The sequence below is a fragment of the Marmota marmota genome, unplaced genomic scaffold (assembly GCF_001458135.2).
Source record: "Marmota marmota marmota unplaced genomic scaffold, marMar, whole genome shotgun sequence".
Lineage (NCBI taxonomy): Eukaryota > Metazoa > Chordata > Mammalia > Rodentia > Sciuridae > Marmota > Marmota marmota.
In genome coordinates, this window is record NW_026000185.1 from 27,638,365 (window position 1) to 27,665,679 (window position 27,315).

Here is a 27,315-nt window from a genome sequence, read left to right on the forward strand (position 1 = left end):
GGCGGGCGCTAAGCCGGCCGCGCGTTGCGACAGAGCCGTAAAGGCACGCGGGGGCGGCAGCATGGCGCTGTACGCTGCCGCCGCGGCCGTGCTGGCGGGCGTGGAGAACCGCCAGGGCTCCATTAAAGCGCTGGTGTACGGGAGCAGCTTCCAGGTAGCGACGCTGGGCGCGGGCGAGGTGGGCGCCCCGTCCGGGGCCGGGGCGGGGGCCGGGACCGGGCGGCTGGGCGCGGCGCGGCACCCCTTCGCCAGCCCAGCGCGCCCCGCCGCCCGCAGAACGTGAAGCCGCTGTACGCGCTGGTGTGCGAGACGCAGCGCTACGCCGCCGTGCTGGACGCTGTCATCGCCCGCGCCGGCCTCCTCCGCGCCGAGAAGAAGCTGCGGCCGCACCTGGCCCGGGTGAGCGGGGGAGGGTGCAGTCCCTGGGAGCCGAGGACGCAGGGCGCCGGGGTCGTTCGCACGGGGGGCAGGGCAGCCGCGACCCCTGAGCCGCGCCTCCCGGGGCCCGGAAGGCAGGGCACCGGTTCCAGCCCTCTATCTGCCCCCCAGGGTCTTGTGTAGTGAGGGACGAGGGAGCCGCCGTGACCTAAAGCGGGCTGGACTGCGGCCTCCTTTTAGCCTCCAGTCGTGTGAATTTCTGAGGCGAGTCGAGCTCAATGCTGGGTCTTGGTCTTCCCTCCCCAGGTGCTAGTGTATGAGTTGTTGCTGGGAAAGGGCTTTCGAGGGGCCGGGGGCCGCTGGAAGCCCCTGCTGAGCCGGCACCAGGCGAGGCTGAAGGCCGAGCTGGCGAGGCTCAAGGTTCGCCAGGGCGTGAGCCGGAACGAGGACTTGCTGGAGGTGGGGTCGAGGCCCGGCCCAGGTGAGCTGGCGGCAAGGGGGCGCGGAGGGCAGTACTGGCAGGCCGCCGAGGAGAGGCCTGTGTCCCTGCTCGCTCACCGCTGTTGCTCTCTAGTCTCCCAGGTGCCTCGATTTGTGCGAGTGAACACTCTCAAGACCTGCTGTGGCGACGCCATTGATTATTTCAAGAGACAGGGTTTCTCCTACCAGGGCCAGGCTTCCAGGTGGGAGCTCAGCGTCCTGTCTGGCTGCCCTCATCCAGGAGCAGTGTCTGGGGCCACAGAGAAGCAGGAGTCTGGGAAGAGAGGTGCTGGGTGGCAGTGACTACTCTTCTTGGGTTTTCCTATTTCTAGTAGTTTCTCCTGTCTCTTTTCAAGGGCTGATGGCCAGCCCCACCCCACTGATGCTCCCAGGACTTTTGTTCTACCTTTTTTTCACACGCTGGGGATGGAACCCAGACCTCAGACATGCTAGGCGGGTACTCTTCCACTGAGCTGCGTCCCCAGCACTTAATAGCATTTAAAATATTGGCTGTGATAAACAGTGCAAGTGGAGCCTGGCACGGAGGAATTCAGGAGATGAGTTAATGATCCACATTCCCTGCAGCCTGGAGGACTTGAGGGCCCTTAAGGGGAAGCACTTTCTTCTGGACCCCTTGTTGCCGGAGCTGCTTGTGTTTCCTGCCCAAACAGATCTGCATGAACACCCTCTGTACCTTGCAGGTCACCTCATCTTGCAGGACAAGGTAGGGAGTGGGTGAGGGAAGGATGTGGGAGGCCAGCCCCAGCTCCATATTCACCCAGCTGTTGTGCTCCGCTGTCAGGCCAGCTGCCTCCCAGCCACCCTGCTGGCACCGCCACCAGGTTCTCACGTCATTGACGCATGTGCTGCCCCAGGCAACAAGACCAGTCACTTGGCAGCTCTTCTCAAGAACCAGGGGTGAGTGCCAAGGTCAGATGGGGTCTGGTCTGGTCCTGCACTTTGTAGGAATAAAGAAATCTTTATTCAAATGGCTGGGCTGGTGTTGTGGCTCAGTGGTGGTGTGCTTGCCTAGCAAGCATGAGGCCCTGGGTTCGATCCTCAACACCACATAAGAACAAACAAAGGTATTGTGTCCACCTACAAATAAAAAATAAATATTAAAAAAAAAAAAAAACTATATTGAAGGCTGAGAGGACAGACTTGAGGCGGTTCAGTTTCCCCAGGCAAAGCTTTCCAGGGGTTGCAGGTGTGAGATAAGGTTCCTAAGCCTGTTATCTCAGAGACCCCCTAAGACACTTAGGTATTCTTTTTTCTGTGTCCTGACTTGACGTGCGTGGTGCTGTTGGGTGTGTCAGAGCTCTGGCTCTCCCTCAGATGCTCCATGAATTCCCAGATCACCCCCTTCTGCCCTCTTCCCTAGAAAGATCTTTGCCTTTGACCTGGATGCCAAGCGGCTGGCATCAATGGCCACTCTGCTGGCCCGGGCTGGTGTGTCGTGCTGTGAGTTAGCTGAGATCGACTTCCTGACCGTGTCGCCCACGGACCAGCGTTATGATCGCGTCCAGTACATCCTGCTGGATCCTTCTTGTAGTGGCTCTGGTGAGATGGGGAGAGAGTGGCTGTGGGATACCCCACCCCAGAGCTAAAGCACACCAGTTTGTTTGGGTCTTGGTTCTGACTCAATAATGACCTTAGGCCTGCAGGCAAAATGTTCTCATTTATCAAGTAGGATCTCAGCACAGGATGCAGCAGCCTGGGAAACTGATCAAAACGGTCTCCTCCCCAGGGATGCTGAGCAGGCCACTGGAGGAGCAGGGGTCAGGTACACCTAGCCAGGAGCGTTTGCGTGCCCTGGCGGGCTTCCAGCAGCGGGCACTGTGCCATGCGCTCTCGTTCCCCTTCCTGCGACGCTTGGTCTACTCAACATGCTCCCTTTGCCAGGAAGAGAATGAAGATGTGGTCCGAGACGCCCTGCAGCAGAACCCAGGGTTCAGGTGACGGCCTCCCCAGGGCATGGAAGGGTTGCCAAGTGGGCCCTGGAGCCTGATCCCTCCTCTCTTTCCTTGCAGGCTAGCTCCTGTCCTGCCCTCCTGGCCCCACCGGGGTCTCAGCACCTTCCCAGGTGCTGAGCACTGCCTCCGAGCCTCCCCTGAGACCACACTTACTGGTGGCTTCTTCGTTGCTGTGTTTGAACGGGCAGAGGTGCCAAGGTGAGGGAGCCAGGGGTGGCCTGCTTGGGATGTATGGGGTGACTTGGGCACACCTACCTGACCGTCCTAACCTTCCAGCTCAGCCTCCCAGGCAGAAGCTCTGGCACCAGAACTTGCACCCGGCCCAGCCCCAAAGAGAAAGAGGAGACGGCAAAAGGCCACTGTGCAGGCTGCAGGTGCAGTCGTTGAGGCCACCTGTGGGAAGTGAGGCTGCCCAGGCTGCCTGTAGGCTCCACAGGACTGCTGTTAGTGCCAGAGGCAGCTGGCAGGAAGGACAGAGTGGAGGGTCCTAGTTAGTCCCTTGGGTCCCTCCCTGGGGGCTGCCTACATAAATAAAAGGCAGAACACAGGCGTCTGATAGGTCACAGTTTTTTATTCGTAATGACATAAGGAGAAAAATCTCACATTCATACTAAAAAGTCCAACTAGACAACAGGAATTACACCTTTATTTGTAATGGAAAGTCCAGCCTCCTGTTCTGTCCAGTGCAGAACATGTACAATGTACACGTACGCACTCACACCCAGGCTGGAGCAGGCCCCCCTCTTCAAGGGGTTCCTGGCCTGCTGTGGAGCTCAGGTGAACTAGCTCAGACTAAAACTAAGAGGCTCCGCCCCACACCAGGTACAGGCAGAGGCTCCATCCCTAGACCTGTGCCCCACCCCCACCCCGCCAGTCCTAACAGGTATTTGGGACTTGAGGTCCTGGCTCCTTCCTCAGCCCCCACACAGCTAGGGCAGCAAGTGCCCAGCTCTCCTTGGGGTGGAGGCAGTCCCCTGCCACAAGACATTTCAGCCTCAGTCACAAAGGGGGAGGGGACTAACTACAGCTACATCACATTATTTATAAAATAAGAATTACACTTATATAACATGTCCAGAAGGAGCTCCAGCCCCTCAGGAAAGCTGCCTGGGACAGCATTTGAGCCCCTCCTTCACACAGGCATAACCTAACTATGCAGCTAATTCTAATCAACAGCATTTATACTTAACCACCTCAATGAACCAAGCTTGAAGGAATTTAAAAGGCAATTTAGCTTAAATACAAAAATAAATTTTTTATTTTGTTAAAAAATGTTTTAAATATTTTCTTTTAATTTAGACACACGCATTCATACTTCTTCCAAAGAGGATGGGCGTGGCAGCAAGGCTCTAGGGCCTGGGGAGTGTGGTTTGGGAGCCAGGGGAGAAGGGGAGGGTTGGCAGGGGTCCTATTTAGGAAAGAACTAGGGTCTGACTTCAAGGAAGGTTCATTGGTGTACACTGGACATACTGGGAGTTGCCTTGCCTAGTGAGGTCAGGAGGTGGGAGAGGAATGTTGGAAGGAGAGGGTCTTTGCTTCCCTAAGGCCCCATCCCTTGGGCTGCCAGCCCTTAAAGTCTAACCACCACTAGAAAACCCAGGAGCCAGCACTGTGGCTCTCAAGTGGTGCCACTTTGATTGGCCAGGCCAGGAGGCTTGAGACAGTTAGGTCCGGCACTACCAACATGCCGCCACACATACAATTCAATTCTTCCTCCAAACTCGATTCAAAGAGCAACAGACATGGGCTTCAGACAGTGACAACAGGACAAGGCATGGGGTGGACAATCCCGGAGGCAGAGGGTGGCCAGTGAGGCCAGCAGGGGGAGGAGGCAGCAGAAAGCAGCTGTGGGCATCCTGCCTGCTCCGAGAGCTTCTCCTGCAGCAAAGGTCTTGCGCTGGCTCTGCCAGACTAACAGTCTTGAGCCACCAAGCTTTTAGGGGCCAAACTGGCAGAGGGCAGGAGACGAGACTGGACTCAGACCTGGCAGGGAGAAAGGGGGCAGTGGGAGAAACACCCACTGGGGTCTCCAAGGCAAAGCTAGATTCAATGTCATTTAAAAAGGAATCCTGCAGGGAACCAGTGAGGGACAAAGCAGCAAGTAATGGGGAAATAAGAGTCCCCAAAAGGGACCAGAGGAAGAGAACCACTTATAGCCTAGCCAAGCAGGTAAAGCTTAGGGATAATCCATTTTCCCCAATCCCATGAAACGCAACAGAGATTCAAGTGGGTGCATTGCACACCCTCTGGCAAGGATGGTCCTGGGGGTGGGGGAGGTGGGAAGGGAAGCCATCTGACTTAAGTGACACAATAGACAAGCCGGGGAAGAGAGCGGACAGTATGTACAGATGTTTCTTTAGTTCTCCAGCCTCACCAGTGCAACTGTTCAAGTACAGGTTTCGGGCTTTAGCCCTGCCCTCGCCTGCCCCCTCCCTGAGGTGCCAACTCTCTCCAGAAGGGAAAGGGCCCCAGGGCTGCCACCACCTCCCTTGGTGGCTGAAGCCAGAGATCTAGGATAGTTCTGTTTTACGGAACTCGAAGGGTCAGAGGCTCTTCCTAGCAGGTGCTGAGGTCCAGATTTGGGCAAGGGCTGGGAATGGGGACAGGACAGAGGCTACTTCTTGCGGTTGTGCTGCCGTCGGGCCTGTAGTCGCTGTCGAGCCCCTGGGGTCTTGGATCCGGCACCAATGGAAAACGAAGGGGCTGCTGATCCTGGAAAGATTCGACAAGACCTCATCAGGTAGCTGCTCCCAGAGCACATGGTTTTGAGGCATCAGCTCTAAGTCAACAAGATGGTGGGGACTTGAACAGGGTCCTCAGATGCCACAGCAGCCCCATGAAGAGGCTATTAAAATGCAAAACCTCCAAAAGTCCCATAGGGAGGCCCACAAATCCATTTTTACTTGACTTCCCCAAGTGTCCTGGGACTGTCTTCTCAACTCTGCTATCCAAGTCCACGCTGGGTGGTGCTGGACCCCCAGGAGCTGTCTCCACAGGGGCTTGGAGAGCCAGGAACCTTGCCATACACCCCAGTTCCTCCTCACAGAGAAGAAAAGCAGATGACACTGGCAGTGGAGAGATGGCTACTTACCGAAAGGCCCAACTCCAACAAAGCCCTGGGTGGGTGTTGAGGAAGCCCCAAAGGAGAGGCTGCTGCCCACTGTGCCCACTCCAGCAGTCGGGGTGCTCTGCCCAAAGGTGGGTGTGGAGGTGCCTAGAACAGACAGCAGAGGACTGTAGAGACTGAGCCAGGGTCAGAGGAAAGAAAACAGACGGCAGAGAAACTAGGCAGAGGGTCTGCTTTTTGCAGGGGTGCTTCCCACAGGACCTGCCAGCCCTGGTTCACACCACCATAGCCAACTGCAGCGGTCACACCTGGAGCTCAGGTGAGCCAGCAGGCCCTCAGTGCCCCCACTTTCTGTGCACATAGCCCAGGCATGCCATGCCTCTTCTGTTCTGCCAACCTGCCCTCTGACAGCCTGACTCACCTCACTCCAGCGCACCACCCTGTTGGACCATCTGATCTTCCCAGGTGCTCTGGAACTCCCTCTGCAGGGCCCTGATCGGCCCAGCGTGGCTGCCCTGCCCACTCTTCCTCCCCCTGCCAGAGAAAGCTGCCTCTCTGGTCAGGCTGGAGGGGGGCAGGACCTTCCCTGCTCTCCAGAAGCTGTGTCCAGACCACTTCTCTTCCATGCTCCTTCAATATCATCAGTCTTGCTCCTGAACATCTATCAACTGCCAGATGTCCTCTTTTATTCAGTGGGCCCTTGGCTCACTGTTGCCCTCTCCATCACAATCCGTGGTGACTTTGCCAGCTGTCAGGATGATTCAGGATTCCTCAGCAACCCAATGACCTCCGCCACCCACCCCTACATTCACTTGTCAACTGCTCCAGCTCCAACAAGTCACTGCAGGCCTCACCTGCTTCTTCCAGCTCAGGGTCCCCACAACAACCTTCCACCTTCTCCTGCCAGAGACCTGAAGTCCACTGCCCTCCTGCTGCATTCCCCCATAGGCTGGAGATCAGCAGTACCTGCCTGTTTTAACCTCAACAGCCAAGAGCTGCTGGAAAAGATACAGTGCTGACTTGAAGTTCAGGCTTCTCTTCTGCAGTACTGGCCTGAACCCATGCCTCATGCATGCTGGGCAGTGCTCTCCCACTGAGCCACATCCAGCCCTTTTTGTATTCGCCCAGGCCGGACTCCAATCTCTGACCCTCCTCCTGCCTAGTCACTAGGATTACAGTTGACCACCATGCCTGGTATTTCTCTATTTAGTCAAGGAAACAGAAGCTCTGAGGACAAAAATTCACCTTCCAGATGGCAAATAAGACCACTTCATTCTGCTGCAAATTCTACAATTCCCTTGATACTTAAAATCCAATCACTGGAGCCCGAGACTCACCTCTGCCTGTCTCAGAACCTCTCTCACACCATCTTCCATCTGTAGCCAAGCTCGCCTCCCTCTGCCCCTGGGCCCTAGCACCAGCCAGGCTCACGAGCTCCCCACCCACATGCCAGTCCTTCTGACACAGACGTCCCTCAGCAGAAATGGACTGCTCAGAAAGGCTTTCCATGACCCCTGAAAGGCACTAGCGAACACTTAGTGCCACCTGCAATTCACTCGTCTTTACCAACAAATTCCTTTACCCAGCATCAGTCCTAGCAGACCACACCCACTCCTGATCTTACCTCCAAACACAGGTTTGCTCTCAGGTGTGCCAGCCACATTGAAGGCAAAGGGTGTGCTCTGGCTGGGTGCACCCAGGGCATTCTGACTTAAGCCCCCACCAAAGGGGGTGGCAGTTCCTGTGGTCCCACTCTGTCCAGCTCCAAAACTGAAGGCCCCAGAGGTGGAGCTGGGGCCTGGGGCAGCCACACTGAGCCCGAAGCCCCCACTGGCAGCTGGGGCTGCAGATCCCCCAAATGTGAAAGGGGACGGAGTTGAGCTGCCAAACACTGAGCCACTGGTCCCACTGGGGGTGGTCTGGGTGGTAGCTCCAAAGCCAGAGGTGGTGGCTGCACCGAAGGAGAAAACAGGCGTCGTGCCTCCAAAGGCTGGCTGTGTGCTGGCAGGGGCGCCGAAGGCTGAGGCGGTGGTCTTCAAGCCAAAAGCTGACTGTGTTGAGCTGCCAAAGGCAGGCTGGGCCGTCGCCGGTGCTGCAGACGGGGCAGGGGCTGCAGAGTTCCCAAAAGTGAACGAGCTGCCAAAGCTTGGAGCAAGGGCTGGCTTGGAGGACCCCTGCTGCTGCCCATCAGCAGCCCCGAATGTGGGCTGGGGGGTGGCCACTGGATATGCTGGGAGGGAGGGCTTGGCACTGGAGCCAAAGGGAATGCTGAACGCGGGGGTGGTGGTGTTGCTGAAAGTCAGGGTGGGCTGGCTGCTGGTGGTGCAGGCTGAGGTGGCAAGGGAACTGCCAAAGCCACTGAAGCCAGCAGTGCTGTTGCTGTTGCTGCTGCTACTGGTGGTGGCCACCTCAACAGCACCGGGCAAGGACTGGCCAAAGGTGGTGGCTGCTGTGGACGTTGGTGTGGCAGTGGATTTGCCAAACTGGAATACAGAGCCCACGGCTGGGGTGAAGCTGGCGGCAGAGGCAGGGGGTGCTCCAAAGGGGAAGGGATGAGAGGCGGGGGTCACGCTGCCAGTTGTGCTGCCACCAGCGCTGGCCACGCTGCTGACCCCAAAGCAAAAAGCAGGTTTGGAAGCAGAGTCTGTGGATGTGCTGGCAGTGGTGGTTGGAGCCATGGCCGAGGTGGCAGTGGCCAGGCCAGCAAAGAGAGGGGCAGCTGGGGCTGCAGCAGCCGTTGTTGGCTTGAAGGAAAAGGGAGCAGGCAAGGGCACAGATGCAGGTGGCCCCAGGTCACCAAAGATGGGCTTAAAAGTTGGGGTGGCAGTACTGGTGGTCATGGGCTGGGTGGAGCTAGAAACAGCTGCAGCTGTGACGGATGTGACAGAGGGGCCTTCGCTCTCGCTTTTAGGTGGTGTCATGAAAATGGGCTTGAACATGGGAGAAGCAGAAGACGTGGCTAGGGCAGCTGGGGTGGCTGGAGAAGCCGGGGCGGCAGGGGCAGCAGGGTCGGCAGGAGTGGCAGCGGCGGCAGGAGCGGCAGGGGCAGCCAGGGCAGCAGGGGCAGCCGGGGCAGCAGGGGCAGCCGGGGAAGGGGCAGAGGGCATGCTGCTCGACATGCCGAACAGCCCACTCTGCTTGGAGGTGGGGGAGGGGGTAGGCGGGCCTGGGGCTTTGGCAGATGTGTCGGTCTGAAGGGCTGGAGGTGACTTGGTGTCCACGACAGGTGCTGTGGAGGAGGCAGGGACCAGCCCCAAGAAAGTGGCTGTGGATTTTGAGTCTGAAGAGGTGCCTGGCAGGGGCCCTGGTGGTGGAGAGCCAAGGGAGGTCAGCAGGCTGGGTGTCTTCAGAGGTGACGGGCCTGTGGTGGTGGCCACTTCAGCAGATTCTGGGAAGAAAGTAAGAAACCCGAGTTCTCTAGTAGGACAGAACCAGCATGTCTGCGCCTCTGGTGCCTCCCTAGGTCAGCTGAGAGGTGTGACAAGTCTACGCCACAGCCTATGAAGCTCACTCAGAGGTTCTCCTGTTTCCATCCCCCAGACCACAAGACAGAAGGGAATAACCCAGGACCTAACTCGAGGTTATACGTGGAGGCGCCACGTCACCAGAGCACTGACCTAGACAGGTCTTGTCTAATGGAGATGCACCATGCTCACTCACCAGCTGCGAGGAGGAGACTCTCTGCCCCTGGCCCCGGTAGGCTGCACACTACACCTGGACTACTGTCTGAGGAAGTGCAGTAAGAGGTTGCACACTGGCAGTACCCCGAAGGCCTGGGCCTGTGATATTCAACTGACCCTGGAAACCCACGTGGAGGAACTTATCTTATTTGGGGCTGTGGTCTAGTAAGCCACACTGCAGATACCTCGCAGGGTGGTCCTCTCATTTACAGATGATGACAGCAAGGCTCAAAGCAGTCCTAAGACTGGGCTTCGAGTGGAGCCCGACCCATGCTGCCTTCCCAGTTTTACTCGAGGCAGCAGCAACTTTAGACTGACAGAGAAGCACGAGGCTGGGCTTCATCCCGAGGGCCAACACTGCACGGTGCTTACCTGGGAGGGACGGGTCTGGGGGACTCTGCATCTTCTTCAGGCTCTCTAACAATGGGTTGGTGCCCGTGGCTTGCGGGGAGGCTGCTGCGGAAGGGGTCCCCACAGCAGGCAGGGTGAAAGTGAAAGAAGGCTGAGTGGCGGGTGGGTTCTCACTGACGGAGTTTGGAGAAACATCTGAGGGAGAGACACAAGATTCAACCTTTGCTCCTTGCTGGAGAATTCTTTCAAGATGGCACAGGGAAGCTCCAGGGCTAGCAGCTTGATCTAGAAATTGTTCCCCTCAATAGTGCTCACTGGGGGCTGGGGCTGGGGCTGAGTGGTAGAACACTCGTCTACCATGTGTGAGGGAGGCACTGGGTTCGATTCTCCACACCATGTATAAATAAATGAATGACATCTAAAAAATATAAAAACAAAGCAGCAAAAACAAAAAACAAACAAACAAAAAAAACCGGTGCTCACTGTGCTCCAGGATTTAATGAAAAGGTAGGTGGCTGGGGGTGGTGGCGCCTGCCTATAATCCCAAGTGGCTCAGGAGACTGAGGCAGGAGGATGGCGAGTTCAAAGCCAGATTCAGAAATTTAGCAAGGCCCTAAGCAATTCTGTGAGACCTTGTCCCTAAATAAAATACAGAAAGGTGGCTGGGGATGTGGCTCAGTGGCTAATCGTCCCTGAGTTCAAAGTGCCTCTGGGTTTAATCCCCATACCAAACAAAAACAAAAACACCTAGCTGGACTTCTCAGAAGAACAACAAAGGAAAACAAGAAACTCTTTCTTAGGAAACCCTTTAGAAGAACAATAAAACCAAAACCAAAGGAAACGAACACATGGGGCCTTCGGATGTGCCACTGATGTGCACCCCTTACCAGTCTTGTCCTCCAAGACCTTGTTGAACCACTGGAGTGAAGCTTTCTTCTCCAGGTCAAGGTCCTCAGCAGTGACGGAATAACCAAGCTGAGGCGGTGGAGGCTGTCAACGAGGAATGGAGAGGCTGCGCCATCGTACAGTGGCAGAAGCTCACTTGCACCAGCCCTCCCAAGATGCAAGAGGGCCAACGTGGGTGACTAGACATACCAAGGTCAGTTGGTCCCCTCGCCTGGAGGGCAGCAGCGGGATCTTCCGTTTCCGTTGTCCAGAGCTGCCAGGTGTAGACGGGGAAGCCCACGAGTTCGGCTGATTCCGAGAGGTTGTGTCTGCAACTAAAGACAGGAAGAGGGCCTGCTGGCTTCCTTCCCTCTCCCAGCAGGGCAGAGTGCTTTTCTATCCACTTGGCTTTTAACACTGAGTTGTCACTGTGTGTCTAAAAAGATGCTATCTTCCATGGCTGGGGCCCCCAGATGGTATCTGTAAGATTATTTCTAATAGTCGAGAGGAAATAGTTAATTGCTCCAAATGCAGCATCCAATGCTTACTGGGTATACTGGGTACAGCTGCCTACCCAGTGACCGTGTTACATGGGACTTGTCTGTATGACCCTCTCCTTTAACTGTGAAGCCAGGCTGCCCTAGCTAGACAGGGCAAAGCTCCGCCAGGTGTTCTCAGCGGTACTCCTTCAGCCATCCCTCCACCCACCGCTCCTGCTTGCTCATCCACTCACCCTTTTCTCCCTGGGACTCCTTGTCGGCCACCAGTGGAGTCGAGGAACTGGAATGCTGACATGGCTCCTCTTCTCTGTGGGGTTTTGAAAGGTGGAATTCAGTTTGATAATGTTCTACACCCTTCTAACTGCCAAGGAGCCTAGGCCACATCATTCTTAACCATGCTAAAGATCTTAGTATGTCAACATAAAAAAGGTCAAAGGAGAATTCCTATAGAAACAAAGATCCCAGAGAAGCCTGTCTTAAACCAACCACAACCCCACGCAGTCTGCCGAGCCTAGATCTCCAAGGAGCAGAGCTGCAGTTGGCTGCATACCCAGAACCCTCTCAGCACTCCTGTTGAGTGGCTGCTGAAGCAAGAGGCAGAGCAGGGCCTGTGCAGCCAGTGTGCGAGGCCGCAGGAGGAGGGCCATGCTGGTGGGCACCCGCATCACTGCCCTTCTCTGAGTCTTACGCTCTTGATCCACTGAGTCTGAGTCATGCAATGCCCGAGAGCCAGCTCCAACCCCTCCCTCCTCATCCCTGCCTGTCCACACAGGGCAAACGGTCACTGGAGGAGGTGATAATCACCTGGTTTTCTTGGCTGGCCTCTCCGGAGTCTGAGAGCGGGAGGAAGCTGGGCTAGAGAAGGGGGACGCAGGGGGACCACTCCTCTTCCACAGCTGAAATCAACCAGAATTACACAACTGAGCCCAGGGACATCTGGGCACACAACCCTAGAGATAGATACTCTTGTGGTTGTGTTCATCACTGCATGTAAAGTCCCTTTTTAAGGAACTAAAAAATATTTCTTTGTGAAGACCCCTGAAAAGAAAGTCAATTGTCAGTTATGGTATTGTGGCAATTACAATTATGGAAGCAAAAAAGGAAAGAAAAGTCTAAACACAGAAGGAATGAATGCACCTTTTGCATATAAGAAGTAGGACTGAGGGGCTGGGATGTGGCTCACCGGTAGAGCACCTAGCACGTGCAAGGCCCTGGGTTCGATCCTCAGCACCACATAAAAATAAATAAAATAAAGGTATTGTGTCCAACTACAACTAAAAAATAAATATTAAAAAAATACTTAAAAAGTAGTAGTAGGATTGATGATATTCAGTAACAATACAGAGCTATATGCACAAGTCTACTCCAGACTATCTATGGAGGAGAAAAAAGTAAATTTAAACACACTTTTAGGAAGATAAGCCAGTAAACTAAATCTTGTTTTCATTAAGTTTAGTTTTAAACTTTTTTGTGATAAGGGAGATTGAACCCAGGGATGTTCTATCACTGAACTACATTCCCAGCCCCTTTATTTTTTATGTTGAGACAAGATTTGCTCAGTTACCCTGACTAGCCTCAAACTTACCATCCTCCTGTCTCTGCCTCCCCATTCACCACACCTGGCTTTATTTTTCAAAACATGCTGTCATGACATTTGTGATTTTTGCTACACTTCTGGCATCTATGATTATGTGCAGATCATCCGTATCTGTCTTTTCTACCAGGAAAAGTCCCTGACAGCAAAGACAGTGGACACAGAGCGGACACTAGGCACATACTCTGGCCAGCGAGTCCACTGATATTTCTTACAAAAGGGTATATGAATAGTCAATAAACAGTTCTCACTTCTGTCTTACCAGTTATTGGGGAAATGCAAAGTAAAAGCCACAGTGGAATACCACCTAACATCCATAAGAACGGCCAGAGACTGACAGTACCAAGAGTGGTGAGGAAGCGGAACAACAGGAACAAGACCATGTACTGTTGATCCTAAAAGTATAAACTAAAGCACTCCAGAAATTGTGCCAGGAACAGTGGTACATGTCTGTAATCCCAGTGGCTCAGGAGGCTGAGGCAGGACGGTCTTGAGATCAAAGCCAGCCTCAGCAATTAGTGAGGCCCTAAGCATCTTAACCAGACCCTGTCTCAAAATAAAAACTAAAAGAGCTGAAGATGTGGCTCAGTGGTTAAGCACCCCTGGGTTCAATCCCTGGTGTCAATAAAATAAAATAAACAGGCAACATCTGCTTAAACTGAACATACACAAACTTTATATATGTGCACCAAACAAAAGACTTGTATAAAGCAACAATAATGAATGACTCAGTGACATACCCGGACGAACCTCACAAGTAAAATGTTGACTGGAAGAAGTCAAACATAAAATGACAAATGCATGCTCTGCTTCCATTTATACCAAATTCAAAACCAAGGAAAAAACTATTTGTGGTACTAAAAATATTCAGGAAGGAAAGGAGGAAAAAGTACAGTGATGCAAAGTGCAAACCAGGGGGCGCTAGGTGTTAAAAATGTCTATTACCTGACCAGCGGATGGGTGGTCATGATTTGTGTTTCTCTGTATATTACACTACAATTTCAAAAGCCATTAAAAAAATAAGATTATATGACAAAGAATGTTATAAAAAATATAACAGGTAAGACACTTGGAAAGGAAAAGCGCACATGCTGCCTCTTTATTATGAAAAAGAGGCCCCAATCCTGGCACTCTGCCAGCCCGGTACTGCAAGACAACACGTCGGTCAGTGACACATTACATAAATGATGGAGCCGAAGACCTCCCACACCTGTTAAGACTGGCATGACGCAGGGATTTCTAGTGATGCTGGTATGAACCTGCTACACTGCCAGGTGTGGTGGCACTCGCCTGTACTCCCAGGAGGCTGGGGCAGGAGGATCACAAGTTCAAGGTCAGCCTCAGCAACTCAGTGAGACCCTTGTCTCCAAATTAAAAAGTAAAGAGGACTGAGGATGCAGCTCAGTGGTAAAATGCCCTTGGGCTCAATCCAGCATTCCTACTACCACTGACACATTTACAAGCAAGCGCCACCATGCCCAGCCAGGATCTAATGCTTGATAAGGATAATAAAATAAAAGACTGTGCTCCTGATGTATATATTTATTTAGAGTGTATTCCTACTTACGTATACAAGAAGGTTTACTATAAAACTGTGCCTGCTACATCTGCAGCAGACTCATCCATCTCATGTTTACTGAGTTCCTTTCGTAGCACCAAGAGGCTACACTGAGTGGCTGACCTATACCAACTAGGTCAGGTAAGTGCACTAACTCTATGGCGCTCACTCAATGATGAAAAAATTCACTAATGATACATTTCTTGTTAAGTGACATTGATTGTACCTGCAGTAAGAATATACAGTAAGAATGTTAACAGCAGCAAGCCATGGAGCAGAGACCAGGAGAGCCAGGATAATGGAATACTGCTTTCAGTTTCTATTTTCACATGAAAATTATCAATGCTTAAATATTCTTTTGAAACCAAGAAAGGCATACATTTCAACAAATAAGAATAATATACAGTAAAGAGTAAACTCCTACTGGGCACAACAGCACATAGCCTGTAACTCCTGGCTACTTGTGAGGCTGAGGCAGGAGAATCTGTAACTTTGAGGCCAGCCCCAGCAACTTAGCAAGATCCTGTCTCAAAGAATTAAATAAATAATAATTTCCCTTTTGTCTCAATACTTATTGTCAGTTTCTGCTGAACTGCCGGTTGTATGAAAGTATGACACAAGGACATATGGACAATACCTACCCAGTCACGTTACCAGATTAAAGATGAGAAGGCAAGAAAGCATTGTGGAATCACACACAAACCCAGCCGCCCAAAGAAGAGGGCGCTGCATGGAGTTCTTCTGAACCTTGCTTTTTATAAATTTTTGGTAAGGATGTAAACAGGAACAGAATCATATAGTGCTAGTTCTGAAAGTGTAAACTGAAAGTAAAGGTATTCTTCTAAAAGTGTTAGCTGCCCTACTGAACAGGGAGCTTTCTGCGAGCACCGCTGCTGGTCAGTGGGCAGCACCTCCAGCACCGACCATTTCTGGCCCGGCGAGGAGGAGCTCACTCACACTCCCAGCAGCAACGCACAAGAAGCCTGTTTCTGCTAATATTTCTGTGGTTTCTATTTTATATTTAAAACTTCATTTCATTTGGAATAGGTTTCTCTAATATAGAAAAAACTCTTGAAAATGAGCAAAGACCAGCAGCCCTTCAAAAAAATGTGCAAAAGTTATGAACTAATGATAATGGAACGAGAATAAAAAAAATCATTCAACATACGAAAAGAAGCCCATGTTCACTCATGAGACAAAAATCAGATACTGTTCTTCACCTGTCCAATAGATGAAAACCCCAAACTGTGAGAACCAACTTTGTTGGCCAGAATGTAGACAGATGCTCCCCTGTTCCCCACCAAGCACCATGGCCACAGGGTGCTGAACAGTACGCAATGATCAACCAAGAAATTAATCATGACCCAACATTTTTTGTGCAAGAATACATAAAAATTTAAAACCAAAGTAATTTTATGTAAAAAATCCTACCATCTTAAGTGTGAATTTGAAATGTCATTATGAACTAATGATTCTGATTCTTCTTTTTGGAGGATCTGTATCTCTGCTAGAACCTAGACTAGGTTCTAATAGAATTTCCACTGGAAGAAACCAAAACTATTTGAAGAAACAGCCAACTTTAGTCTGAGCTGGAAATGTACAAAGATTTTGGGGAGGGATCAAAAGCAATAAGACTATTTATCTGGGGCTGGGGATGTGGCTCAAGCGGTAGTGCGCTCGCCTGGCATGCGTGCGGCCCGGATTCGATCCTCAGCACCACATACAAACAAAAATATTGTGTCCGCCGAAAACTAAAAAATAAATGTTAAAAAATTCTCTCTCTCTTAAAAAAAAAAAAAAAAAAGACTATTTATCAAAGACTGCTGGGGTCTAAACAGAAGGATACAGGAGACAGTTTTTTTTTGGGGGGGGGGTACTGGGGATTGAACTCAAGGGCACTTAACCACTATGCCACATTTTTAAATTTTTTATATTTAAAACAAAGTGAAACCTGAAAATTTGTTTAAAGAGGCTGGGTTGTGGCTCAGTGGTATAGTGCTCGCCTAGCGTGTGTGAGGCACTGGGTCTGATCCTCAGCACCACATAAAAATAAATAAAGGTATTAATGTCCACCTACAACTAAAAACATTCATAGAAAATTTGTTTTAATTAGTTATGCATGATTGTACAATACATTTATGCACTTTGATATACTGTACATAGATGGGACATATTTTCTCATTTTTCTGAGTGTACGTGTTGCAGAATCATATTGGTCATGCAGTCACATACATACATCCAGTAATGTCTGTTTCATTCTACTGTCTTTCCTATCCCCACATCCCCTCCCCTCCCATTACTTCCCTCTGCCTTAATCTAAGGGAATACTATTCTTCCCTAGTGCCCCCTGCCTTATTGTGACTTAGAATCCACATATTAGAGAAAACATTTGGCCTTTGGTTTTGTGGGTTTGGCTTATTTTGCTTAGCATGATATTCTCCAACTCCAACCATTTACTGGCAAATGCCATAATTTCACTCTTCTTTAAAGCTGAGTAATATTCCATTGAGTATACATACCACATTTCTTTATCCATTCATCTATTGAGCCCTAGGTTGGTTCCACAGTCTAGCTATTATGAATTGAGTTGCTGTAAACATTGATGTGGCTGCGTCACTATTTTTCTCATTTTTCTGATTGTACAGATTGCAGAATCACATTGGTCATACTGCGTCACTATTTTTAAGCAAGCTGATTTTAAGTCCTTTGGGTATAAACCCTGAGTCACATCTTAGTCCTTTTTTTTATTTTGAGACAAGGTCTCACTAAGTTGCTTAGGGCCTCAGTAAGTTGCTGAGGCTGGCTTTGAACTCATGATCCTCCTGCCTCTCCCTCCAGAGCCACTGGGATTACAGGCGTGCGCCACTGTGCCCAGCAACAGGAGCCAGTTTGAAAGGATTCCCACCAGCCAACATTGGAAAAGTCTCTGTGTAAAAATTAACCACAATGTATTGAAAAATATGAAATGTCTACAAAAATTTGGAAGTTAATAAAGATAATTACCAGCAATAGCAAAATTTCCGATGGTCCCTTCTGCAGTCAGCTGTGCCATCTGATTACCCTGACCCTTTCTAGGAAGAATGTTTTCTTCCACACAGGTTATCAAGGTAATATATGCAGGAACCATAAAAAACGAATATCCCCATTTTCAACCCCCAACAACAGCAGATCTAGCTAAAGATGACAAATGGCTACTAAAACCACCAGAGGAAAAGTCCAAAAGAATATTTAAATGAATCAGACCAGCAACACCAAAACCAGCGGTCAATATTCGCATTCCTGAAGTGGGAAACCAGATGTCGCCTGCCTGCTGAGATGAGATATGTCAGGAAACACAGCACCACTACGCAGTACCTGCTCAAATAATGGTGCTTCAATCTAATCAAGCTCCAGGATCCAACTACTCACAAGGAATAGGAGAGAATACATCTTTTGAAACGACATTATAATGACGTAAACTGAATCCAGAATGTAGGAAATTCTGCAAAAGGGATCCATTAAAAAAAAAAAAAAAAAAGACATGAAAAAGGGGATATGAGAGTATTATAGAATAAAGACAAACGTTCAGTAACAAAGGTGATGAGCTCAGTTAAGGCTCCTTATCCAAAAAAACGCTGGTAACTACTGAAGCTACAGTGGCGTTTCCTGTAGCTATTTATATTGGAAATTTTTTATATAATAAAAATAATTTAAAAATAGGAATAAGTATGTAATTTATGGGGCCACTGTGGTGACTAAGCTAGGAAATGCATGTATCCGGCTTAGCACTGAGCCCCACACAGAACAGGTGCTCAAGGGAAAGGTTTCAGTGGTGCCATTTTCGCTCCCATGACCACTCAATGAAACTCAAGTGCTGTATGTTTTCTCTCATACATGGATTCCAGAGAGGAAAAAACAAAGGGTGGGAAGTGTCTCATGAAAACAGAGGAAAGGACAGGGGGCAGGAGAAGGGGAGGGGAAGGGGTACCGGGAAATAAAACTGACCCAAGTAGACTGTTATATTGTGAGTATGTATGAATATGTGACAATGAATCCTGGAACAAGACGGGGGATGGCCTCTTCACCACTTCTATTCAACATGGTCCCTGAAACTCTAGCCAGAGCAATTAGACAGACAAAAGAAATTAAAGGCTCAGCTTCATCTTTCACTGATATTGCTATAAGGGCTTCAGGACTGATGAACATGTCTCAAAATCTCTCCCCTCAATAACCTTTTTTGCCACATTTTTTTTTTTTAAAGCAGTTCCCATCTATAGTACCCACCATGGACACACTGCTGAAGGGGTGCTTTAATAATCCGTCAAAGATGAGGAAGAGTTCAAATGATTCACCTGTCCAAGGCCCTTTACCTATTAAGTGTCAGAGCCAAGATTTCAGCCCCAGCTTGGCTGGCAGCAGAGTTTTGTTTTTTTTTTCCTTGCACGACATAATCCCCTTTCTCAACAACAATCAACCAGTTTTGCTTAAAGCTTACTCTAAATATTACATGCCTATAGGATAAATCTCTTCTATGGTCCAATGCAACCCAGACAACCAAGCTTTGGATCAAATTAATACTATTTACTGACCTGTTCAGCCATCTTACATTTATTTGCAATAATAGCTCTATTTCTACCCTATTTACTTCTACTTTCTATTCCATTCCACCGGTCTACAGTTTGTTTATTATATAAGGCTTTGAATCTCTGTTAGCTTAGAGATAATCCCAATGTTGGTAATCATTTTCATTAAGTGACACCAGGACCCCCACCCCACCCCTTCCCCCGCAGCCCCAGCAGCACAGAGCCACCACTGTACCTGTGAGATGCCACGGGTGGAACTATAGGAACTGGTGATCGCATTGCGGCTGGAGCTAAGAATGCCACCTGTGCACGTGCTTGTCAGGGAGCTCACAGAAGAGGTGCGTGATCGCTTGTTCAAGTGGTCATCTGAGCTTTGGGAAGTGAGACCTCTCTTCAGAGACCCAGGTCTAAGGGAAAAGGGAAAAGGTTAGATGTACTACTGAAGGCAGCATCCTTCCATGGGTCCATCTGTGGTTATAATACCTTTCTACATACAGATGGAAGGAAGAGGACAGTGCTCTTAATTGGCACTGCTCACAATTTGGCTAAATATATCTGAGAAAGTCAGTAGAGAAAGCCAAACATTCAAAACTCAAATGTGCGATTCCATTTATATAATATTCTAGAAAATGCACACTCATCTATAGAGACAAAGCAGTGACAGCTGGAGCAGGGTGGGCTTGATTACAAGAGAAGCACGAAGGAGTCTGGGGGTGATGAACGTGTTCATTACCTTCATCAGAATGGTGTGACAAGGGCATATGTGGCAAAACTTAGCATATTTTATACTTCAAATAGGTACAGTGCATTATATGTCAATTATACCTCGATAAAGCTGCCAAAAGAAAGAGTTAAGAGGAACCAACTATTGTTTCTAAACCTACAACCAAAACAGACATTCCCCACATATCCTTCCTGCTACAATACAGACAACAACCTCCCAGAGTGATCTGTGCCAGCCATGAGCCGTACATTCTACGCTTCATTATTAGGAAGTCTTTCTCTAAGCTCTTACCCACAGATCTTACCTGCAGCCAGATGGAGCCTTGACAGTTCTTTACCTTTTGGAGGACCACTCTGCTTCCTTTCCTTACTTCCCAATATTCCCCCTGAGGTCATTCTCCTCTGGGCTAGTACTTCTGTATCCTCAAAACTCCCTCACCTATCACCACCACCCCTTCTGGTGGTTTCCAAATCCCCTGAACATTCCCAACAGCCCAATTATGGGACCAGCCCAGGTGTCTGCCAATGACTCAATGAACAAAGAAAACATGGTATACATACATACAGACTTTCATTCAGACATAAAGAAAAATTAAATTATGTCTTCTGCTGGTGCGTGGAAAGAACTAGAGAACATGCTCAGTGGAATAAACCAGACTTGGAAAGTCAAGTGCTGTATGTTTTCTCTCACACGTGGAAGCCAGAGAGGAAAAAACAAAGGGTGGGAAGTGTCTCATGAAAACAGAAGGGAGACCAACAGAGGAAAGGACAGGGGGCAGGAGAAGGGGAGGTACTGGAAAGTAAAACTGACCCAAGTAGACTATTATATTGTGAATATGTATGAATATGTGACAATGAATCCTGGAAAAAGACCGGGATGCCCTCTTTCACCACTTCTATTCAACATGGTCCCTGAAACTCTAGCCAGAGCAATTAGACAAAAGAAATTAAAGGGATATGAAATTAAAGGAAAAGAACTCAAACTATCATTATTTGCTGACAACATGATTCTATACTTAGAGGGCCCAAAAAACTCCACCAGAAAATTTCTAGAATTAATAAAGGAATTCAGCAAAGTAGCAGGATATAAAATCAATACCCATAAATCTAATGTATTTCTATACATCAGTGATGTAAGAAATTTTCTCTGAAAGAAATTAGGAAAACTACCCCATTTACAATAGCATCCAAAAAAATAAAGAAATACAACACTTGGGAATCAACTTAACAAAAAAGAGGCGAAAGACCTCTACAATGAAAACTACCAAACACTAAAGAAAGAAAGTGAAGACTTTAGAAGATGGAAAGATCTCCCATGCTCTTGGATAGGCAAAATTAATATTGTCATAATGGCCATACTACCCAAAGCACTATACAGATTCAATGTGATTCCAATTAAAATCCCATTGTCAGTTCTTACAGAAGTAGAAAAAGCAAACATGAAATTCATTTGGAAAAATAAGAGACCCGGAATAACCAAAGCAATCCTTAGCAAGAAGAGTGAAGCAGGAGGCAGCATAACATCAGACCTTAAACTATACTACTGAGCTATAGTAACAAAAATGACATGGTATTGGAACCAAGCAGACACGTAGACCAATGGTACAGAATAGACAACACAGACACAAACCTACATAAATACGGTTATCTCATACTAGACAAAGACACCAAAAACACACTGGAGAAAAGATAGCCTCTTCACAAATGGTGCTGGGAGAAATGGAAATCCATATTCAGCAAAATGAAAATAAACCCCTCTCACCTGCACAAACTCAAAAGTAGAACAAGGACCTAGGAATTACACCAGTCACCCTGCGCCTAACAGTAAGAAAAAGTAGGCCCAATCCTCATCATGTTGGATTGGGCCCCAACTTCCTTAACAAGACTCCTGAAAGCCTAAGAAATAAAATCAAGAATTTATAAATGGGATGGATGCAAACTAAAAAGCTTTATCTCAGCAAAAGAAACAAATGAGGTAAAGAGAGAGTCTACATTTTGGAAACAAATTTTTGCCACACGCCCGTCAGGATATATAAAGAACTCAAAAAACAACACTGGTGGCTGGGGTGTAGCTCAGCAGTAGAGCGCTTGACTCCCAAGAGTGAGGCACTGGGTTCAATCCTCAGCACCACATAAGAGTATATAAATAAAATAAAGTTACTGCGTCTATGTATGAAAAAAAAATCCATTAAAAACTTAACACCAAAAAAAAAACAACCCAATCAATAATGGGCTAAGGAGCTAAAAAGACCCTCCTCAGAAGATATACATTTGATAAACCTATCACATGTAAATAAATAAAACAAACATATAGTGTCCAACTACAACTAAAAAATAAATATTAAAAAAAAAAAGAATACAGACAACAATAAATGTTGGTGAAGATGTGGGGGAAAAGGCACACTCATACATTGCTGGTGGGAGTGCAAATTAGTGCACCCAATCTGGAAGGCAGTATGGAGATTCCTTAGAAAACTTGGAATGAAACCACCATGTGACCCAGCTATCCCACTCCTCGATCTATATCTGAAGGACTTAAAATCAGCATACTATAGTAACACAGCCACATCAATGTTCATAGCACCTCATTTCACAATAGCTAAACTATGAAAGCAACGTAGATGCCCTTCAATAGATGAACGAATAAAGAAACTGTGGTATGTATTCACAATGGAATATTACCCAGCATTAAAAGAGAATAAACTACGGCATTTGCAGGTAAATGGATGAAGCTGGAGAATGTCATGCTAAGTGAAGTAAGCCAATCCCTAAAAACCAAGGGCAGAATGTTCTCTCTAATAAGTGGATGATGATCCATGATTGGGGGAGGGGGGCATGGGAAAAATGGAGAAATTTTGATGGGGCAAAGGGGAGGGAGGAGTGGGGGAGGGGTATAGGGGCAGGAAAGATGGTGGAATCAGATGGATATCATTACCCTTGGTACTTGTATGACTGCACATAGGTGTGATGCCACATCATGTACAACCATAGAAATGAACAGGTGTGCTGCAGTTGTGTACAGTGAATCAAAATGCATTCTGCTGTCATATATATCTAATTAAAATAAATCTTTTAAAAATTAAACATTAAGAAAAACCCAACAATGAATCCCAGTTATGTATGCTTATAATGCACAATGAAAAGGAAAAACAAAACAAAACCCCCAAAACAACAAATCCCCTTAATCTCTTGGTTGCTTGACTGGAATTAATCTCAGTTTGCATACATCCTTTCTTGTATGTTGAACTGAACATGAGGTTCTGACAGTCGAAGCATAACTATGGAAAGCAGGACTAACCACACTTCCCAGCTTCATTCTAATCATCTTCTAACAGCAGAGTAGGATCACATTAGCTTTTGTGACAGCCACATCACATAAGTTATGTGTAAGTTATACTAAGCCTTTCCACACATATTTCTAATTTTCCCCCCTCCATTTTGTTTCCCCTCCATTTTTTTTCTTTTGGTACATTTATAGGAGATTGCACCCAGGGATGTTTAATTACTGAGCTACACCCCTAGCCCCCCACCTTTTTTTTTTTACTCAGCCAGGGTCTCACTAAGTTGCTGAGGCTGCCCTCAAATTTGTGATTCTCCTGCCTCAGCCTCTAGAGTAGCTGGGATTCCTGAAGTGTGACACCATGCCCACTTCTCCAATGTATTTTCAAACTCAAATGCAGAAACTTATTGCATTTAATCTATTTAAACAAGCCTTGTGATCCTTCTGTTTACATACCTGGTCATCATATACATTTACAAGCCCTTAAGCTTTAGCAGTTTATTCATATTAATGTAAAAATATGAAAAGAAATTGGACAGAAGACAGTTAATGTAGCAGGTTCCTCAAAATGTTCCTTCCTGATTTCAAAATGTGAACCTGAACTACTTAGCAAATCAAAAAGCAAAGAGAAATCTTAAGGGCAGCAGATGTGACAATGCCCTTTTCCTCAACAGCTGATATTTATTTCATCCAGATGAACTCTCACTTACTTCGGTACAAAAGAAGCAGGGACTCCATTGGCCACCAGGGGCTCAAATGCTGAATGTCCACTCCCACTGCTATCATGGCGCCTACAATAAACAAAAAAATTCTCAGTGAAATAACATGACCCCCCATCACCCAAAGCATATTTCAGACCCCTGGGATTATATACTACCTCTGTGGAACATAGATTACATTCTAGAAAAGGAAAAAGTTGTTTGAAACCTCTAAGTCTTTGAAAGGTAAATTTTATCTGAGATAGCCCTGGTAATGAAGGATAGCATGAAAATACTTTAAGACCTTTTGAACTACACAGGTGTATCAATTTCTTACTTGCTAACTTGACACTGAAGTATTATGATCATAAATTTAAAACCCAACACCCACAAATTTGAAAAAATAAAAACAAAAACCCCAAGTGTGTCGAGGACCAATCCACACACCTCACAGTGCTCTGGAGGTTAACATGCCAAAACGGTTAGGTAAAAATCTACATATCACATATAAGAGCATGTAAATGACACGTGATCACTGCTTATTTCAATCATGGGAAAGATAAGACTGAATCTTTAGTTGTACATGCACCACAGCCAAGAAAAATCTTCATCCTGGAGAACACGAGACACCTACCTGGACCATAAAAATTATTTCCTCCCTGCCCTCTGCCATTCTTAATTTTGCAGTAATGTTTGAACTCACATTTAGTTTACTATTGAGCCACATTCCCAGCCCCCTTTTTAAGTTTTTATTTTGAAACAAGGTCTTTGCTAAGTTGCCCAGGCTGGCCTTGAACTTGTGATCCCCCTGCTTCAGTCTCTTGAAGTCACTTACATTATTGGCAAGTGCCACTGCCCTACTCATCCTCTGCCATTTCTACTTACCTAGATGATATCAGCACGAACTGCTCATTTATCACAACTGAAATTCTATGTCTGGGTCATCATCACCTGATTTTCCTATATTCTTAATGCATATACACAAATTAAGATTTCCTTTACTTAATTTTGTCTTCTACAGTACCATGGACAGCCAACTTTAAAACTGCTGGGTATAAACAATCCAGTCAAGCTAATGGGGACAAAAGTCATGTTCTTCAGGTGTGGGGTTCACTCTCTCCTCTGAGCTCTTCCCTGACCACTAGATATGAAGAAGCCCATTCTTGTTACCTTTATCTCCCTGTTTTTTTTTTTATCCCCATATACTTACAATCCATGATTACATTGTTCATTTTGACATTTTTAAAAATTGCCTGTCTTGGGCTGGGGCGGTAGCTCAGTGGCAGAGTGCTTGCCTTGCATGTGTGAGGCACTAAATTTGATCCTCAGCACCATATAAAAGCAAAACTAATAAAATAAAGACATACTGCCCATCTACAACTACAAAACAAATAAACAAACAAACAAATTAAAAACTGCCTATCTCTCTCAAAAATGTCCCACGAGGGCTGGGATTCTGTCTCGTTTATTGTCCATAGATCCTGGAACAGGGTCTGGCATTACAATGGGTGCTCAGTAAATATTTGCTGAATTGCAAAAATAAGTGGAGAGCCCCTGGGTTCAATCCCCAGCACACACACACACACACAAAATAAACAAATAAATAAATAAATAAAATAATCCTCAGGTGACTCCTTGGTAAGCATAAATAGTCCTGTATCCCAAAGAGCCACTTAACTACCTCTCCTCTCACTGTACTTAGGAAGTTTTTAACTCCATATTTATTGAGTAATCATATAAACAAAATAAGGAAATTGGTTTCATCTTCATACAAACAGACCATACTCTAGTTCACTTTTGACAAGCACTTCCTTAAGTAGTTATGATTTTAAACCCAAGTTATTGAACATAAAATTGAGAAGACTTGAGAATTCTCTTCCCCAAATAATATTTAACATATTTATATCAGAAGTAGGATCCCAACGTGGATAATCTACAGTACTTATGGAAAGAATAAAACTATAAAAATTATCTAATCTGTCTTTACAAACTGAATAACATTAATGTCCTTATTACCAGGACATGAGAGAAGGGGACTTTAAAGACTCACAAACTGAAGCTGGCTACTGTCCCTTTATAAGAATGACCTAGATTTCACTGAACACTCAGGATCCGCACAGGAGCCCATTGAGCATCTGTGGGGCCTGCTACCTTCTCTTATTCTCTTGGCCATCAACAAACACTTGGTCTTCTTCCTCCACAATCCTTTTCTTCCTCTCTTTGAGGGCGTTCAGCACAGTCTCCTTTGCACATGGGTCTGGGACACTACTCGATGGTGAGGGCAGTGTTGAGTTGATTAACCGCTCTGGTCTGTAACAAAAGACAAGATTGTAGCAGGTGTAAGATATTTTAATTGCTATACCACACAGCATTAGACCCAAGCCTCTGGAAACCATAATCTAACCAATTGGCAAAAATATCATTTATATATTCACAGAACCTGTCCTGAACAATGAAAGCTACCCTCAGGGACAAAAAATAAACGAAGGTTTTTATTAGAACTTGGGGTTTCTCATTTAAATAAGCAGTCATTTCTTTTCCTTTCTTTCTTCTTCATTTTAATAATTGTTTTGCCAGAGAAACAACTATAGAAGAAAAAAGCAGGCATAAAGGGAGAGCACTCTTCCAATAATACTCACGCTGGAGAACGAGTTAGCTTGCTATTCGGAGGGGCAATCCTCACAGTCACTGGGCTACACACCATCTTTGAGTTCCGAGAAGAGAGCACAGCCTTCTTGTGACAACCATTCCAGCACACTGTGGGCAATACCCCCAGCAAGGAATATTGGGCCTGCTGGATCGGATAGCGTCTTCGAGGGGTTATTACAAACCGACTGGGTAAAGTCCCACAATCCCTATGAAGAATGAGAGACACACCATAGAACCAGAGAAACTTAAAAGAACATCAGACATTTTCCAGAGAGTTTATATCTCTTTCCAAGCAATACAGAACACAGTATTTTTATGGCAAATTTCCATCTGTGGGCAGAAAGTGGCAGCTGTTCAACAGCTGTCTCTACCACAGACTTCAACAATTTTACAGTGAAATTGAAAACCTTGCCTACACATGTACACTATGCTACTGGGTTGCACTGGGAGAAATTTTTCAGTATTCTTTGGATCAGTTTATGCTAATCAGAAAAATGCACATTAGTTCATTTTCTCAACTAAATATATTTATCAAAACTCTAAAAATTTAACACTTTCACTATGTTTTTTTAGTCAGTCAGGCTTTATCAACGAGGCATTTCCTGAGCCTGGTATCATTTCTCTGGTCCAGACAAAACAGCCAAACATTCCGGTGACTAAACGCAAAGAAGTATTTTGGCTCGTTGCGGAGGCTCGCGTTCTCCCAGGCCCACAGGCACTACGGTCCAGCAGCCTAGGAACTGGGAGGGGAGGAGTGTTAAGACCGCGGTTCGCCCGAGGCAGAGGAGGGCAGGAGACTTACACCGAATTAGGCGGGGGTCGGGGTCGACGCTCCGCGCTGTGCTCTTACCTGTGCGCCGGCCTCCGGGAGGGCCGCGGGAGAGGGGTGGGGGTGGGTACTGGGGATTGAACTCAGGGCACTAGACCACTGAGCCAC

At 47.4% G+C, this 27,315-nt stretch overlaps 2 protein-coding genes across 6 annotated transcripts; one reads left to right on the top strand and one right to left on the bottom strand.

The window, feature by feature from the left end:
- On the top strand, positions 1-9,974 carry Nsun5 (NOP2/Sun RNA methyltransferase 5). Of its 5 annotated transcripts, none has more exons than XM_015491437.2 (10): positions 1-154; positions 277-399; positions 685-859; positions 953-1,061; positions 1,444-1,582; positions 1,661-1,776; positions 2,240-2,418; positions 2,606-2,813; positions 2,889-3,029; positions 3,113-3,389. In XM_015491437.2, exons 1-10 carry the CDS (start codon positions 62-64, stop codon positions 3,216-3,218), a joined length of 1,389 nt encoding a protein of 462 aa, XP_015346923.1. In that variant the 5' UTR covers positions 1-61; the 3' UTR covers positions 3,219-3,389. The 5 variants fall into 5 exon arrangements, with proteins under 5 accessions (XP_015346923.1, XP_015346922.1, XP_048645903.1 ...); XM_015491436.2 differs by having other exon boundaries at positions 2-154; positions 3,108-3,389; XM_048789946.1 differs by lacking the exon at positions 3,113-3,389 and adding an exon at positions 9,439-9,974 and having other exon boundaries at positions 33-154; positions 253-399.
- Positions 3,385-27,269, bottom strand: Pom121c (POM121 transmembrane nucleoporin C). Its single transcript, XM_015491434.2, has 13 exons — positions 27,229-27,269; positions 26,369-26,584; positions 25,881-26,039; positions 23,742-23,822; positions 19,264-19,435; positions 12,119-12,210; positions 11,548-11,621; positions 11,025-11,149; positions 10,817-10,919; positions 9,951-10,124; positions 7,523-9,286; positions 5,923-6,045; positions 3,385-5,543 (listed from the first exon to the last, which is right to left on the bottom strand). Exons 2-13 carry the CDS (start codon positions 26,431-26,433, stop codon positions 5,446-5,448), a joined length of 3,030 nt encoding a protein of 1,009 aa, XP_015346920.1. The 5' UTR covers positions 26,434-26,584; positions 27,229-27,269; the 3' UTR covers positions 3,385-5,445.
- Between the last annotated feature and the right edge of the window lie 46 nt (positions 27,270-27,315).

Bases quoted from the DNA above. Each gene is read 5' to 3' on its own strand.
- Nsun5 (XM_048789945.1), top strand. From the start codon at position 62: ATGGCGCTGTACGCTGCCGCCGCGGCCGTGCTGGCGGGCGTGGAGAAC. The intron at 1,062-1,443 runs GTGGGAGCTCAG...CATTCCCTGCAG, and splicing joins TACCAGGGCCAGGCTTCCAG to CCTGGAGGACTTGAGGGCCC. The intron at 2,419-2,605 runs GTGAGATGGGGA...TCTCCTCCCCAG, and splicing joins TCCTTCTTGTAGTGGCTCTG to GGATGCTGAGCAGGCCACTG.
- Pom121c (XM_015491434.2), bottom strand. From the start codon at position 26,433: ATGGTGTGTAGCCCAGTGACTGTGAGGATTGCCCCTCCGAATAGCAAG. The intron at 6,046-7,522 runs GTAAGATCAGGA...TGTCTGTTCTAG, and splicing joins GAGCAAACCTGTGTTTGGAG to GCACCTCCACACCCACCTTT. The intron at 5,544-5,922 runs GTAAGTAGCCAT...GAATCTTTCCAG, and splicing joins TGTTGGAGTTGGGCCTTTCG to GATCAGCAGCCCCTTCGTTT.